General features: G+C 43.8%; 1 protein-coding gene across 8 annotated transcripts in view; it reads right to left on the bottom strand.

Moving 5' to 3' along the window:
• Nucleotides 1-16,554, bottom strand: part of fli1 (Fli-1 proto-oncogene, ETS transcription factor) — a 111,629-nt gene that overhangs the window by 12,549 nt on the left and 82,526 nt on the right. For all 8 annotated transcript variants that reach the window (XM_072486811.1, XM_072486813.1, XM_072486810.1 and 5 more), the window contains 3 exons: nucleotides 11,048-11,110; nucleotides 6,345-6,404; nucleotides 5,300-5,347 (listed from right to left, as the gene is read on the bottom strand). In XM_072486811.1, the coding sequence (XP_072342912.1) occupies nucleotides 5,300-5,347; nucleotides 6,345-6,404; nucleotides 11,048-11,110 (171 nt within the window). The remainder of the gene's footprint in view (nucleotides 1-5,299; nucleotides 5,348-6,344; nucleotides 6,405-11,047; nucleotides 11,111-16,554) is intronic.

The following is a 16,554-nucleotide window of genomic DNA, read 5'->3' as shown; positions in this document are numbered from 1 at the left end:
ATACTGTATCATACGGTAATAAAATGAAGCACTAAAATACAGTACCATACTGTAATAAACTGAACTACACCAAGATACTGTACCAAACCATAATAACCAAACCATAATAACCTGAATCACACTTAGATACTGTATCACACTTCAGTATACTTAACCACACTAAAATACTGTACCACTATTATAAACTGAAGCACAATGTAATACTGTACCACACAGTAATGATCTGAACCACACTAAGATGCTGTAACACATTCTAATAAACTAAAACCCAGTGAAATAATGTACCACGATATAATTATCTGAACCACAGTGAAATATTGTATCACTGTAATAAACAGAAACATACTAGGATATTGTAACACGTGGGTTTCCTCCGGGTGCTCCGGTTTCCTCCCACAGTCCAAAGACGTGCAGGTTAGGTGGATTGGCCATGATAAATTGCGCTTAGTGTCCAAAACGGTTAGGAGGGGTTACGGGGATAGGGTGGAAGTGAGGGCTTGGGTGGGTCGTGCAGACTCGATGGGCCGAATGGCCTCCTTCTGCACTGTATGTTCTAACACCCATTAATTTTCTGGAACACACCAAGATATTGTACCACACTAATAAACTGAACTTCAGTGCAATACTCTACCACAATGTAGTGAACTGAATCATACGAAGATACTGTAACCAAGTGAAATAATGTAATACACTGTGATAAACTCAACCACAAAGATGCTGTACCAAACTTTAATAAACTGAACAAAAATGAAATATTGTACCACACTGTAATAAACAGAAACACTCAAATATACTGTACCACATTGTAACAAACTAAAACCACATAAACTGAAATACTGTACCACACAAGAACTAGGAGCAGGAGTAAGCAACTCAGCCCCTCGAGCCCACTCCACCATTCAATATGATCATGGCCGATTTCCTCTTGGCCTCAACTCAACTTTCCTGCTTGTTCTCCATAACCTTTCAACCCATTACTAATTAAAAATCAGCCTACCTCCTTCTTAAATTTGCTCAATGTCCCGGCATCCACTGCACTCTGGGGTAGTGAATTCCACAGGTTCATGGCCCTTTGAGAGAAGTAATTTCTCTTAATTTCTGTTTTAAATCGGCTATCCCTTATCCTAGAACTATGGGCGTGATTCTCCACCCCCACGCCGAAGTGGCCGCGCCGTCGTGAACGCCGTCGAGGTTCACAACGGTGCGGAACAGCCCCGGTCGCGACCGATTCAGGCCCTAACAATGGGCCAGTATCGGGGCCGCGTCATCTACCCGCGCGAGGCCTTGTCGCCCGCGTAAAAGCGGCGCCGATTAGATGACGCGGCCGGCGCCACATAACGGACGTCATCCGCGCATGCGCGGGTTGGCCGGCGCCAACCCGCGCATGCGTGGTTGCCATCCTGTCCACATCCGCCCCGCAAGAAGATGGGGGACAGATCTTGCGGGGCGGCGGAAGGAAGGAGGTCCTCCTTCAGAGAGGACGGCCCGACGATCGGTGGGCACCGATCGCGGGCCACCCCACATTTAAGGCACCCCCCGGTGTAGGATCCCCCCTCGCCCCCCCACAGGCCGCCCCCCCAGCATTCACGCACCGCCCACGACTGTAGCGACCAGGTGTGGACGGCGCTGGGGGGAATCCGCAGTTTTGGCCTGGCCGCTCGGCCCATCCGGGCCTCAGAATCGCGGGGGTGCCGGAGAATCGCCATTTTGGGTATCTCCGGCGATTCTCCGGCCTGCGGCCCGCGAACCTTGACTGGCCCGTTCCCGCCGCTCGGGAGAATCGCGGGAGGGCGTCGGACCGGCGGCCCCGGAAATTTCGGCGGCCCAGGCGATTCTCCCAACCGGCGTGGGAGTGGAGAATCGCGCCCTATGCCTTTCATTCTCAACTGCCCCACAAGAGGAAGCATCTGCTCTAAGTCTGCTTTGTCAATACCTTTTATCATCTTATATATCTCAATTAGATCTCCTCATTCTTCTAAACTCGAGAGAGTAAAGGCTTAAACTGCTCAAATTGAAACCCAGTAAGAAATTGTAGCACTCTACAATAAACTGAAGAATCAAATACCTCATCAGTCTGTAAATGAATGAAACCGGAATGAAATACTATTCATATTGTAATAAACTGAACAACAAAAAAACGATACCATAACTTGAAAATTTGAACCGTACTAACATGCTGTAGCGTAATAATCTATGTCATAGAAAGTACTGTACAACATAGTAAACCACTCCATAATCAATTATTCTACTGCTCTGTATTGAAATGCACTGCACTTCAAAATCTATACTATGCAATAACCCATCTTTATTTAGCACATCTAACATTGTGATTTTTCTTCTTTGGTTCATGGAGTGTCAGCATTGTTGGCAAGGCCAACATTTATTGCCTCTGCCTAACTACTCTTGGGATGTGGTAATGAGCCGTCTTCCTAAACTGTGGTTCAGGTACATCCTGAAGTGCTGATAAATTTGTGAATTCCAGAATGGTGAAGCACTGATAGTGAAGGAATGGACTTTGGCTTGCAGTCAGACTTCCTAGCTCTCTGCTGCCCTTGCCTTTCTAGGTGGCAGAGGCCCCCAGTTTAAAAGGTACTGCCAAAGGAGCCTTGGCAAATTGCTGCAGTACATTTTGTTAATGGCACACACTGCTGCCATTGCCCGCTGCTGTTGCAGGTGGTAGGTGGGGTGCTGATCAAACAGGACTTTGGTCCAATTTGATGTCAAGCCTCTGGAGTGTTATTGGAGTTGTACTTCAGGCAATTAGAGATTATTGTAGCAGGAATTAGATATAGCTCTTGGAGCTAAAGGGATCAAAGCATATGGGGGGAAGGCATGATCAGTACATTGAACTTGATGATCAGCCATGATCATAATGAATGGCAGAGCAGGCTCAAAGGGCCGAATGGCCTCCTGGTGCTTCTATTTTCTATGTTTCTATACTCCTGACTTGTGCCTTGTGGATAGTGGGCATGCTTTGGAGAGCGTGCAAGTTATTTATTTGATGCACAATTCCAAGTCGCTGACCTGCGTTTGTATCCGTAAATATTGATACGTTTAGACCAGTTATGTTTCTGCTCAAATGTTAGGGTGTTGATGATAGGGGATTCAGCAGTGATGAACATCAAGGGAAGATGGTTAGATTCTGTCTTGTTGCAAAAGGTCCTTGACTGATACATGTGCATTGCAAATGTTACCTGTCACTTACTAGCTCAAGCCTAAAAGTTGCATGTGATTCCCCTGATATTTCACAGAAGCTATTACAAAGCACATTTGTTGCCATCAGCTTGGTCAAATAGGTAGATTTTAAGGAACATAGGAAAAGAGGAGAGATAGATCTGTTTAGCGGTTTAGGTAGGGAATTTCAGAGCTTAGGACCTACTCAACTGAAGGCACAACAACCAAGCTGCAGTATAGAACATTGAGATATGCTAGAAACTAGAATTGGAGGTGCTATGTCTTGGAGGGTTGCCTGGCTGGACAAGTTTACAGAGGCAGAAGAGGGTAAATGATGGAGGGATTTGAAAATAAGCATGAGGAGTTTAGAATCACAGCGTTGCTGTATCAGATGGCAATGTAGGTCACAGAGCAATGGGTTGATGGGTGAATGGTATTTGATGAACCCTGGGATTCAGGCAGATTTTTGGATGAACTCAGGTTTATGGAGGGACCAGGTGGAAGGCGGTCAGGAACGCATTACAATTGTTGAATTTAAATGTAATAAACACATGGTTGAGGCTTTCAGCAGCAGGTTTGCAGAGACAGTGGCAGAGATGGTTGGTGTTATGGAAGTGGAAGTAACTGATAAACTACCTGTGATTACCGACTCCATACTAAAATACTAGCCGTATGAGTAAACGGCACTAAATTACTGTCCATCACTAGTGTATCATGGCTAATTCTGCTCCCCACACTTTAAAAGCATGTGAAAGCCTTGGAAGGTGAGGTGTTGATTTACTAGAATAACATCAGGGAAGAGAAAGTCCAGTTATTTGGAGAGAGAGGGATTCTTAGAGCAAAAGAGATTAAGGGATACAGGTGTTGATGAGTAGATAGGGAGAAATAGTTTTTACTGGCAGGAGAATCTCTCATTGAAGAACACAGATTTAAGATAATAGAAAATAATCCAAGGGGGGACGAGAAGATTTTTTTAAATTATAGTGAGTTGTTATGATCTGGAATTCATCTGAAAGTGTCATACATGCAGATTTAGTAGTAACTTTCAAAAGCAAAAATTGTATATATACTTGAAATGGAAATATTTGCAGGACTATTATGAAAAAAGACTGGTGCTTATATAGCACTGTTCACAACCTTAGGACTTCTCAAAACACGTTATGCCCAAATATTTTGAAATGGAAGTGCCATTGCAATTTAAGGAACATGAGGAGCAAACTCCCACAAACAACAATGAGATAATGGCCAGATAATCTGTTCTGGTGATGATAACAAAGGGATAAATATTGTCTTGGACACCGGGGGATAGGTGCCCTGATTTTCTTCAAAATAGCATCCACCTGAAAAAGCATACAGGGCCTTAGTTTAACATCTTATCCAAAAGACAACACCTCCAAAAATGCAGCACTCCTTCTGTACTGCACTGAAGTGTAAAAGAAGAATGGGCAAATTAGACAAATTCAAATATCCAGCACAGGCACTACAGGTCAAAAAGGTATCCCCTGTGCTGTAGGATTCTATGATTCTCCGCAATATATAGCATCACACGACAACATACTGTCCCATACCAATATATCGCATATCCACACTGCATTATCTTCCACTATACTCTAATATGTTGCACTGTAACACATACTATTTACTCTGTGGCTCATGACTTAGCTGCACCACATTATAATTCATTACATTGTACAGTTCTGAATAAAAGAAATGAAACAGATTATAATTCAATACATTTGGTAGAGCACAATATTTCTTTTCAGTTTTTAAAATATGTTGCCCTGTTATTAAACATCTGTGAAACCATTTTCTGCAAATGTTCTCCACATATGATGGGAACACTGAAAAACACTTTGTTATTTTGCCAAGTGATGGATTTTTCTGGCGATCGTTTTGATATAAATAGCAGATCAGAGATAGCAGAAAGTAAATAACAGATAGATCATCAGCCCATGCCTTTTCAGTCAAAGAGCTTATGTCGAGTGGTCATTGTCTCTAGTGATACTGCTAATAAGTTTTTAAAATGTATATAATTTCAGTACAAATAATGAACACAGCTTACAATCCAACAGCATTCTACATATTACTTTGCAAAGTATTGTCCCCTATCCATTCATCATCTTACCTGGATTGGCTAACCGGCTACTGGTGGGTCCTAGAATTTGATAAGGATCTGAAATACAGAAGCACTCTCCTCAGTATTCACCAGAATGGAAAACTAAATAAAAATGGATTTAAATTAAAAGGAAGTTCAAATCGAATACTGGAATTCTTTAACAAGCATCTATCCAAATAAAAGCTGTAAGACATATGTCAAAATTGCCCTGCTTCAGACCCACCCTCATTGCCTCAGAGAATGTCCATTACACCAGAGGGACATTGACCTTTGGAAGAGATTGCGGGTAATTTGGAACACCGGGACATCAGACACACAAAACATTTGTGGTTTTCTATTATCTTGCCTCATGTGCACAGAGCAACCTTTTGAGTTTTGCATTCTTTATTCCTGAGCCCATCCAGGATTCCTGAGGGTGGGAAGGTCGGAGCTGATGGAAATGTTTGGCTCAGCCCATTAGATAACTCGGTTTGCGAGCAGTAGATTTTAAAGCGGGGGGGGGGGGGGATCTTTAGCTGAGTGGGGAGATATTCTCAATGTTAAAATTGACAACACCATACATTATTTAATCTATGCGTCCGAATTAAAAACAAAGTAAAGCTGTGAAGTATCTGGAAGTTGAAGGAAAAGGCATGTCTCCGTTTATTGCATAAATGTTAATCCCAAACGGGTTCGGAACTATTCCCAATCTGCCACTTCGGTGGAACACCAAAGTCAGATTTCCGGCGAAGTTACGGCTGCAGAGTGGGGGGAACAGTTCTAAGAAGATTGTGATCCTTGATGCAAAGAGCAGAACTGGGCAGGGTCAGTTGTTAAGGTCGTCTTTCAACAGTGTTTCGGCGACTTGGACCCAGCAGCACTGAGGGAAATGAATGCCTTTGGATTTGCACCCAGCGAGAGTCCTTTGAGAGGCGTTGTTGGAAAGTAAATGGGAAGGCCATGTGGAATGATAATTCTACATTCGCTTACATCTCATCGCTATTTCTTTCCATTGCTATATTTATACAACGATCTGTAAATCCATCGCAATTTTTCCTTTATTCCTCACTATTACCTGGTTGGGGCCGAGGCTGTTCTGTATTCTTATTCACACTCTGCGTTGCTCCAGGAGAAGCTGAAAAGAGATCCACAAACTATTTCATACAGCTATTCATAAAAGTATCTTTTTGCACGGAGGGCGAGCAACATTTGTAATGGGTTCCAAGGAAGGGTGCAAATGGCCAGGAGATTGGATTCATTCACAAAAAAAAAGTTCGATGCTGTACTGAGAAAGTGGGAGGGTTTGCCAGAAGAACCTTTTATCATCCAACCTTTGAAAGCCATTTGTTCCAGTCGTGTTCACCGTAGAAGCTGATCATTTTCACTGCGCTTTGTCGCGCATGTGCTTCTCAACTATTAAAGTGTGGAACGCAACAACTATCTTTATGGCTCAGAAACCAATGCACGAACACCGGGGGCGGGATTCTCCACTCCCACGCCGAAGTGGCCGCACCATCGTGAACGGCCCCGGTCCCGACCGATTCAGGCCCTGACAATGGGCCAGGATCGGGGCCACGTCATCTACACGCGCCAGGCCTTGTCGCCCGCGTAAAAGCGGCGCCGCATAGATGAAACGGCCGGTGCCGCATAACGGGTGTCATCCGCACATGCGGGTTGGCACATGCGTGGTTGCCGTCCTCTCTAAGTCCGCCCTGCAAGAAGATGGGGGACGGATCTTGCGGGGCCGCGGAAGGAAGGAGGTCCTCCTTCAGAGAGGACGGCCCGACGATCGGTGGGCACCGATCGCAGGCCACCCCACATTCCAGGTAAAGCCCGGTGCAGGATCCCCCCTCGCCCCCCCCACAGGCCGCCCCCCCAGCGTTCACGCACCGCCCATGACTGCAGCAACCAGGTGTGGACGGCGCCGGGGGGAACCCACCGTTTTGGCCTGGCCACTCGGCCCATCCGGGCCTCAGAATAGCGGGGATGCCGGAGAATCGCCATTTTCGATGTCTCCGACGATTCTCCGGCCTGCGGCCCGCGAAACTCGACCAGGCCGTTCCCGCTGCTTGGGAGAATCGCGGGAGGGCGTCGGACTGGCGTCCCCGGAAATTTTGGCGGCCCAGGTGATTCTCCCAACTGGCGTGGGAGTGGAGAATCGCGCCCCACATTCCAGAGCCACATAAATCTATAAGGTCATAGAATTGATCCCTTGCCTGTGATGATTCCGCTTAAAGCAGAAAGGACGCTATAATTGGCCTTCAAACATCTGTTGTCAATAGGTGTGGACTGGAGATTGATTAAAATCATAGAATCACAGAATTTACAATGCAGAAGGAGGCTATTTGGCCCATTGAATGTCTCACATGGCTACATTTCAAACTGATGCTGAATTCGTGAAAAATGGAAAGTTGGGCAGACCAAACTGGACTAGCCATATAAATGCTGTGGCTACAAGAGAAGGTCAGAGGCTAGGAATCCTGCAGCGAGTAACTCACCTCCTGATTCCCCAAAGCCTGTCCACTACCGACAAGGCACAAGTCAGGAGTGTGATGTAATACTCCCCACTTGCCTCAATGAGTGCAACTCCAACACCACTCAAGAAGCTCGACAGCATCCAGATCAAAGCAGTTAGCTTGATTGGCACCCCTTCCACAAACATTCATTCCCTCCACCACTGACACACAGTAGCAGCCATGTGTACCACCTGCAAGGGGCACTGCAGGAATTCACCAAGGCTCCTTAGACAGCACCTTCCAAACCCACAACCATCTAGAAGCACAAGGGCAGCAGATACATGGGACACCATCTGGAGGGTCACCTCCAAGTCACTCACCATTCTGACTTTGAAATATATCGCCGCTGTCCTGAGGTCAAAATCCTGGAACTCCCTCCCTAAAGGCACTGTGGGTGTACCTACAACACATTGACTGCAGCAGTTCAAGAAGGCAGTTCATGACCACCTTCTCAAGGGCAATTAGGAATGGGCAACAAATGCTGGCCCAGCCAGCGAAGCTCATATCCGGTTAAAAAAAATGTTTTTAAATGCTTGAGAGCTACTGGCATCTGTAAAATTGCACCTGTAAAATGAGCTGTCTTTGTGAGAGGGCCGAAAATTCAGTGCAAAATTTATTTGGATGACAATATAGCATCAGCTATCTTATTTATTATTTATTACATTAAATACATGAACAGTCAGGAAATAAAGAAAACATTAAAAAGGGAGCCTGTTAACGTTTATAGAGCAGCACTATAAAATGCTACAGCTCGGTTTGGAACCATTACAAGCTCACTGAATTTTATTCTTAAATTCTTATTTTTAAAATAATTCCAACATGAACCAAGATTAAAATAGCTGTAAATTGGATGTGCTCCTAAATATGCAATAAGTACAGCTAGACTGAGAGGATGTTTACACTTTTATGATTAAAGTCTGAGTTGAAAGTTATGGCTGGGATTTAATTTGGACAGTGGGGGCCTTGCCCACTGGTGGGAGAACAAGTCGTAACCTTGCATCACACCTATGGGGTGGCCTTATAAAATTAAATGCCTGTCTGCTGCTTAACTGGCTTTCTTCAGAATTTGGAAAATCCCTCTACCACCAACACCCCAGAGCTGACACTCATAGATTATTGGTGGATCCTTGGACAGTTTTTTGGGCTGGAATGGATGATGCAGGGAGGGATGATCAGAGGGAAGGATAGAGGAATCGGAAGCAAGGACAAGGAGGTAACTTGGAGGTGTGAGGTGATTCATTTTGGAAGGAATAACAGGAAGACAGAGTACTGGGCTAATGATAAGATTATTGGCAGTGTGGATGAGCGGAGAGATCTTGGTGTCCATGTACATAGATCCCTGAAAGTTGCCACCCAGGTTGAGAGGGTTGTTAAGAAGGCGTACGGTGTGTTAGCTTTTATTGGTAGAGGGATTGAGTTTTGGAGCCATGAGGTCATGTTGCAGCTGTACAAAACTCTGGTGCGGCCGCATTTGGAATATTGCGTGCAATTCTGGTCGCCGCATTATAGGAAGGATGTGGAAGCATTGGAAAGGGTGCAGAGGAGATTTACCAGAATGTTGCCTGGTCTGGAGGGAAGATCTTATGAGGAAAGGCTGAGGAACTTGAGGCTGTTTTTGAGAGAAGAAGGTTAGGAGGTGACTTAATTGAGGCATACAAGATGATCAGAGGATTGGATAGGGTGGACAGTGAGAGCCTTTTTCCTCGGATGGTGATGTCTAGCACGAGGGGGCATAGCTTTAAATTGAGGGGAGATAGATATAGGACAGATGTCAGAGGTAGGTTCTTTACTCAGAGAGTAGTAAGGGTGTGGAATGCCCTGCCTGCAACAGTAGTGGACTCGCCAACACTAAGGGCATTCAAATGGTCATTGGGTAGACATATGGACGATAAGGGAATAGTGTAGATGGGCTTTAGAGTGGTTTCACAGGTCGGCGCAATATCGAGGGCTGAAGGGCCTGTACTGCGCTGTAATGTTCTATGTTCTATGTATTCCTTCAGCAGCCTTCCCTTGCAATTGCCGGGTCCTTCAGTTGGACACTGAGTCCACGTGGACAGGGGATCTGCCCTCCTCCTGCAAGGATGCAGATAACCCCAACAAGGTTTCCTCTTCGGGAGACACAGGAGAACTGTGAGAATCTCATTTAAACCCTGGGATACCACTAAATTCTGGTGGGCTCGGGTATAATTGGTGTCAAGTAGTTTATCAATGAGCCTAATAGACATCCTGCTTCAAGTGGGGGAGTTGCACGCATCAGCCCCTTCCTGCCTTTGATTTAATTGCAGGACGTTTTTGCTCCAATGGCAGACTGACATGTGGCCTACCATGTCATTCAGTGGGGCCCTGTCACCATGTTTGTCACCATAAGGGCAGTACGATGGCACAGTGGTTACCGCCTGCTGCCTCACGCGCCGAGGTCCCAGGTTCGATCCTGGCTCTGGGTCACTGACCGTGTGGAGTTTGCACATTCTCCCTGTGTCTGCATGGGTTTCGCCCCCACAACCCAAAGATGTGCAGATAGGTGGATTGGCCACGCTAAATTGCCCCTTAATTGGAAAAAATTAATTGGTCACTCTAAATTTATTTTTAAAAAATGTTTGTCACCATAATGAGCTGGGTTCGATTCTGCCTAATTACTCAATTTTTTTACATCATCAGTGCTAGCGCTCTTCTCCACTTTTTCTCTTGTTCTTCATAACCTATGCTACACCATCTTCACACTCCAGGAGAGATTTTCCTGCACCTGCAGCATTTAGATCAGCTGGGCATTGTAAATGGCACAGAATTCTGTGGATTGTTTTTACAGGCTGCAGTCTGACCTGTGCAAATTTACAATTTAAATTTTCCCCACAGAATCTAGTGCAATGGATACGCAGAGCCAGAAAATATCCCCTGCTTCCTCCTGTGTCCTCACTGTGTTGAAATCAAAATTCACTGCACAATCTCTAGCTCCAATGCATTTTTCGCCAAATCTCAGACCAAAACTTTGTACTCCCCTCTGTAAAGCCGAAGATTGGTCTCACTTAATCAATAATCATTGAAACCACATTTTGAAATTGTTTATAAAGAGCATCCCTTGTCTACATACCAGAATACTATCTGTTCACCCCTAGAATTTCCTAATAGCTGTGGACTCCTACCACTGCTGTGCATTCACAAAATAAGCTCTTTAAATTTATTCAAACTTGCTAATGTCCTGTTTCATTGACACTATTCTGAATGCTCATTTTTCAAACCTTTTTAAATATTTAAAGGGACTTACTTTTTGTCACATTGTTCATATTATTGCCCCATCCAGATCTCCTGCCAGTATCATACGATGAATCTAAAAGAAACAAGAGGCTGAGTGAGTTGCAATTTAGCAATCCTGCACCAACTCAGTTCTTATTTTCCCAACATTCCAACAGAATTATAGAGGCCAGTGCTCGATGTAAACCTCCAGCCTTGTCAGTGCTGCAGCCTATTTACTCTCCAGCTGGACAAATGCCAAACGGGACTAACTGGCTAGCTTCAGGACCCAGTGGGGCATCAAAATTATATGTGAATTGTGATATCGCAAATCACCAAGACAGATTATCTGCTCATTTGTCTCATTCACGATAATGGGACCTTACTGTGCACAAATTGGCTAGTGTGTTTACTACAATATAAGAGTGATTACATTTCAAGAATACTCCATTGATTTTGCAATGCACCGGAGAGTGCTGAAATGAATTACAATAAATGCATGTAATAAAAGTAAAATACTGCAGATACTGGAAATCTGAAATAAAAACAAAATGCTGGGAATACTCAGCAGGTCTGGCAGCATTGATGGAGAGAGAAAAAGAGTTGTGTTTCAAGTCCTTATGACTTCAGAGCCATGAAGAAGAACATAAATGAAAATGTTATTTTATGAAAAAGAACACAAATGCACGTTCTTTTTTTAATTCTGCAATGACAGCATGGTGGTTAGAACTGCTGCCTCACAGCGCCAAGGTCCTTGGGTTTACTTCCAGCCTTGGGTCACTGTCTGTGTGGAGTTTGTACATTGTCCCAGTGTCCGCATGAGTTTCCTCTCCTTGTCTGCGTGGGTTTCCTCCCACAGTCCAAAGATGTGCGGTTAGGTGGATTGGCCAAGCTAAATTGCCCATTAGTGTCCAAGGATGTGCAGGTGAGATTACAGGTTATGGGGTGGACATGGGTGTGCTCATTTGAAAGGTCAGTGCAAACTCGATGGGCTGAATGGCCTCCTTTTGCATTGAAGGGATTCATAGAATATAGAACATACAGTGCAGAAGGAGGTCATTTGGCTCATCGAGTCTGCACTGACCCACTTAAGCCCTCACTTCCATCCCTATCCCCGTAACCCAGTAACCCCTCCTAACCTTTTTGGTCACTAAGTGCAATTTATCATGGCCAATCCACCTACCCTGCACGTCTTTGGGCTGTGGGAGGAAACCGGAGCACCTGGAGGAAACCCATGCAGACACGGGGAGAACGTGCAGACTCCGCATAGACAGTGACCTAGCGGGGAATCGAACCTTAGACCCTGGCGCTGTGAAGCCACAGTGCTATCCACTTGTACTACCGTGCTACCGTGATTCATATATACAAAGGGTGAATACCAGTTCACAGCAACAGTAGAGTTTCCCTCCCTCAAATGCGATGTCAGTTTATTCCTGGCAGCAGGAGAATAGATGTTACACAAACTCTTATACATGGGAGCAGTTAGTGTGAGTAGTTGGTCTGATCTGACAATGACTGGTCTAAGGGTGACCACCAGTAACAATGTGACAATGGCTGACAAGAGTGTGAGCAGCAGACAGTATGGGGTGATACACTGATACAATACTGCACAATTAAACTGATTGTCCTATTGTGGCACATCGACAATGTAAAGATTCTAATAGTAAAAGAGAGAGAATTACAATGTATGTGACTCTTCGTTACTTACGCCACACGATACTTTGTTGGAACATTTTCATCAATGCAACATTAACTTTGCTGAAACAGTGAAAAGTTACTTATCATAGTTCCACAGGCCCAAATAACATCAATGTCAATCACAACTTTCCAGAATTAATGCTATTTGTCATGCTGCTGCCACAGTGTCACTTACAATTTCTGGTCTTGCTGGAAAGGTGCATAAATAGTGCATCCTGTTAAAAATGTGTTAATCAGCCATCACATTCAAGGGATTAAGATGTATGCCTTGAATTATGAATATCCAGACCTTGTGGTGGAGATGTGCAACAGGGTGGTGTTTATTTGCTCAAATGGCAATTTGGTCTAACTTCCCAACCATTATTAAGAACTTGCTGAAATTACACATTCAAAGTCCCTTAAATTCATCACAGAAAGTTGTCTGACAATTAAGAGCATTAACACCCTTTTAACAAAATGCTAATAAATGCAATGTCAATCAACTTCTGTGACTGAGAAAGAGAACAATATAAAATGTTCAATCTAAGTCTTGCATGGAGTAAATTATTGCTAAAGATTTTTAAAATATAGTTTTTTCTTATTTTTCTTTTGTCCATTTTTTCACTTCCTCTTAATCTAATCTTTCTTTCCCTCACTTTATTTCTTTTTCCGTATCTGATTTGTCTCTAATTTACATTACTTCCTTCTCCATTGTTTCTTTCTCAAACCTTAAACATCATTGACTAAGGAGATAGATTGTTGATCCCATCATTCATTCAGGTCCCGGATTTCCTCTTGCTCCTGTTAGATCAGTTCCAGTAATTTCCAGTGGGTCTCAACTCGGTTCCACACAATAACTTTTAAAGAGTCTGGTTGACTTCAAAGCATCCACTTAACTGTGACATTTTCAGTGAGGTTTTGTCCATGAGTGATCTGTCAGAGTAACTCGGATCCTGTCTTTTTGATAATAAGCTTGGATAGGAAGCAACAAACAGTTGCAATAAGCTTTGGTCATTGGCTGCTCACTGTGTTGTATTCTAAATTGAAATCCAGGAAGATATGGATTGCATTAACAATGGAGAGATTGGAACACTGAACAGATATTAGGGAAGATGACCAAAAGCTTATTCCAAGAGGTGAGTTTTAAGGATCATCATAAATGAGGAGAGCTGAGGTTTGGGGAGGTAATCACAACTTTTAGTCAGATAAAGGTACAGCCACCGATGGTGGAAAGAATGAAATCAGGGATGATCAAAAGCCCACAATTAGAAGAGCACTAATATTTCAGAGGGTTGTGAGTTGAAGGAACTTACAGGTACAGACGGATGAAGCATGGAGAGATTTGAAAACATAAGACCATAAGACATAGGAGCAGAATTAGGCCACTCGGCCCATCGAGTCTTCTCTGCCATTCAATCATGGCTGATATTTTTCTCATCCCCATTCTCCTGCCTTCTCCCCATAACCCCTGATCCCCTTATTAATCAAGAACCTATCTATCTCTGTCTTAAAGACACTCAGTGATTTGGCCTCCACAGCCTTCTGCAGCAAAGAATTCCACAGATCCACCACCCTCTGGCTGAAGAAATTCCTCCTCACCTCTGTTTTAAAGGCTCATCCCTTTAGTTTGAGGTGGTGTCCTCTGGTTCTAGTTTTTCCTACAAGTGGAAACATCCTCTCCACGTCCACTCTATGCAGGCCTCGCAGTATCCTGCAAGTTTCAATAAGATCCCCCCTCATCTTTCTAAACTCCAATGAGTACAGACCCAGAGTCCTCAACCGTTCCTCATACGACAAGCTGTTCATTCCAGGGATCATTCTTGTGACCCTCCTCTGGACCCTTTCCAAGGCCAGCACATCCTTCCTTAAATACAGGACCCAAAACTGCTCACAATGCTCCAAATGGAGTCTGACCAGAGCCTTATACAGCCTCAGAAGTACATCCCTGGTCTTGCATTCTAGCCCTCTTGACATGAATGCTAACATTGCATTTGCCTTCTTAACTGCTGACTGAACCTGCATGTTAACCTCAAGAGAATCACGAGCAAGGACTCCCAAGTCCCTTTGTGCTTCTAATTTCCTAAGCATTTCTCCATTTAGAAAATAGTCTGTGCCTAAATTCCTCCTTCCAAAGTGCATTACATGAGGAAAATGTTTAAATCAAGACTTTGTATTACCGAATCCAATGGGCAAGCGCAATGGATAAACAGGACTGGGTGTACATTTGGGATATGAGCAGCAGAGTTTTGGATGAACTCCAAATTTACTGAGGATAGAATGTGAGAAACCAGCCAGGGCTGAATTGGAATATTCAAGTCCAGAGGTAACCGAGATGAGTGTTCTGTTCAGTAGCAGATGAGGCGGGAGTGGATTAGGACAATGTTAGAGATAATGTAGGCAATTTTTGTGATTATGCATATTTACGGTTGGAAGCTCAAATGCAGGTTACACATGGTACCAAGGTTGTGAATTACTTCTCGTTGAGTCTCCGACAGTTGCCAGGGAGAGGGCTGTAGTTGGAACGATGGAGCAGAATCTGTCCTGGGGACTGAAGGTGATGCTTTCATTTTTCCCAACACATCATTGGCAGAAATTTCTGTCCCACCAGTACTACATGTTGCACAAGCTGTCTGATGATTTTGAGACGCTGGAGTGATGGTGAGGCAGAGTTGAACAGAACCAGATGGAGATGGGAATTGTTTTTTGTTTTATGTAGCTCGTTGTCATGATCTGGATTGCACTGCTGAAGCCCAAAAGTGAATTGGATATATACTTGAAAAGGAAAATGTGGAAAAACTATGAGGAATCCAGTGGGGGAGGTGGAACGAGTTGGGGAGCTCTTTCAAGTGCCACACAAATAAAATGGACTGAATGGCCTTCTCCTGCGTTGCATAAATGTTATGACTTTTAAAAAATCAGGCACCAAACCAACAGTCCCTAATTTAACTCTGTAAATGACTGCGCCTTCTCTCCGGACACTGATCCTGTTGTTGGGCCAGTTTTTAAAGTATCTACACATGACTTTTTGTGAATGTTTAAGTTTGTTTTACTCCCAAAAAGAAAGTTGAAGGTCAGCTGTATAAACGAGAAGGCATGGAATGTGCAGCAGCTCTCCAAAGCAAACTGTGGCCTTTCAAAAAATTTATTTAAATGTGGAAAACATAAATGGAGCTAGAAGGGGGCGTTGTTCGAATTTGTTGGCTGAGGTTCTGTACGCGGGCCAAAAAGAGGCGAGGTCACGGGTTTAAATAATTAGGAACCAGACTACAAGAAGCAATACAGAAACAGGACTTAGGAAATGGCCGGGGTTTAATCATCTCACTGTAAACACGCTGAGAGTGTACAGAGTTACAATTGCATAATTAATGGGCGCGCACCCAAAATGTCTACTAGTTTGTGATTCGCTGAAAAAAACTGCCCGAGTTTTCCCCCAAAGATGAATGTTGTTTTACTTCATTTTTATTCGGTAAGACTCAGCTTTTCGTCAGGACAAAGAGAATATAAGGTGCTTACAAATTAATCAATCACCTTCAAGCTCTTCCGTATAAGATACACAGCATTGTCATTGTGATATGAGCTTCGAATTTTCAATACATTATATTAAATTTCCCAGTGCGGTTCAACCAGTGAAAACGGATATTTAAAGTATTTAATTCAAGCAAATATCTTCTATAATCGAGTTAATCTTGGATGGAAAGGGGAATGCAATAAATCATTTTAATAGATTTCAGCTTGTTTGACTCGGCCCCAAAATCATTCTAAAATGTTCCGCGTCGTCTTCTAATATTCAACAGAATAATGTCAGTCTCACTGCAATGGTTTAGGAAAGTGCCCCGGGAAAGTCATCAGACCCAATCCCCCAAA

Source organism: Scyliorhinus torazame, chromosome 21 (genome assembly GCF_047496885.1).
Source record: "Scyliorhinus torazame isolate Kashiwa2021f chromosome 21, sScyTor2.1, whole genome shotgun sequence".
Lineage (NCBI taxonomy): Eukaryota > Metazoa > Chordata > Chondrichthyes > Carcharhiniformes > Scyliorhinidae > Scyliorhinus > Scyliorhinus torazame.
Note: the sequence above shows the minus strand (reverse complement) of the source record. Positions and strands in the feature narration are given on the sequence as shown.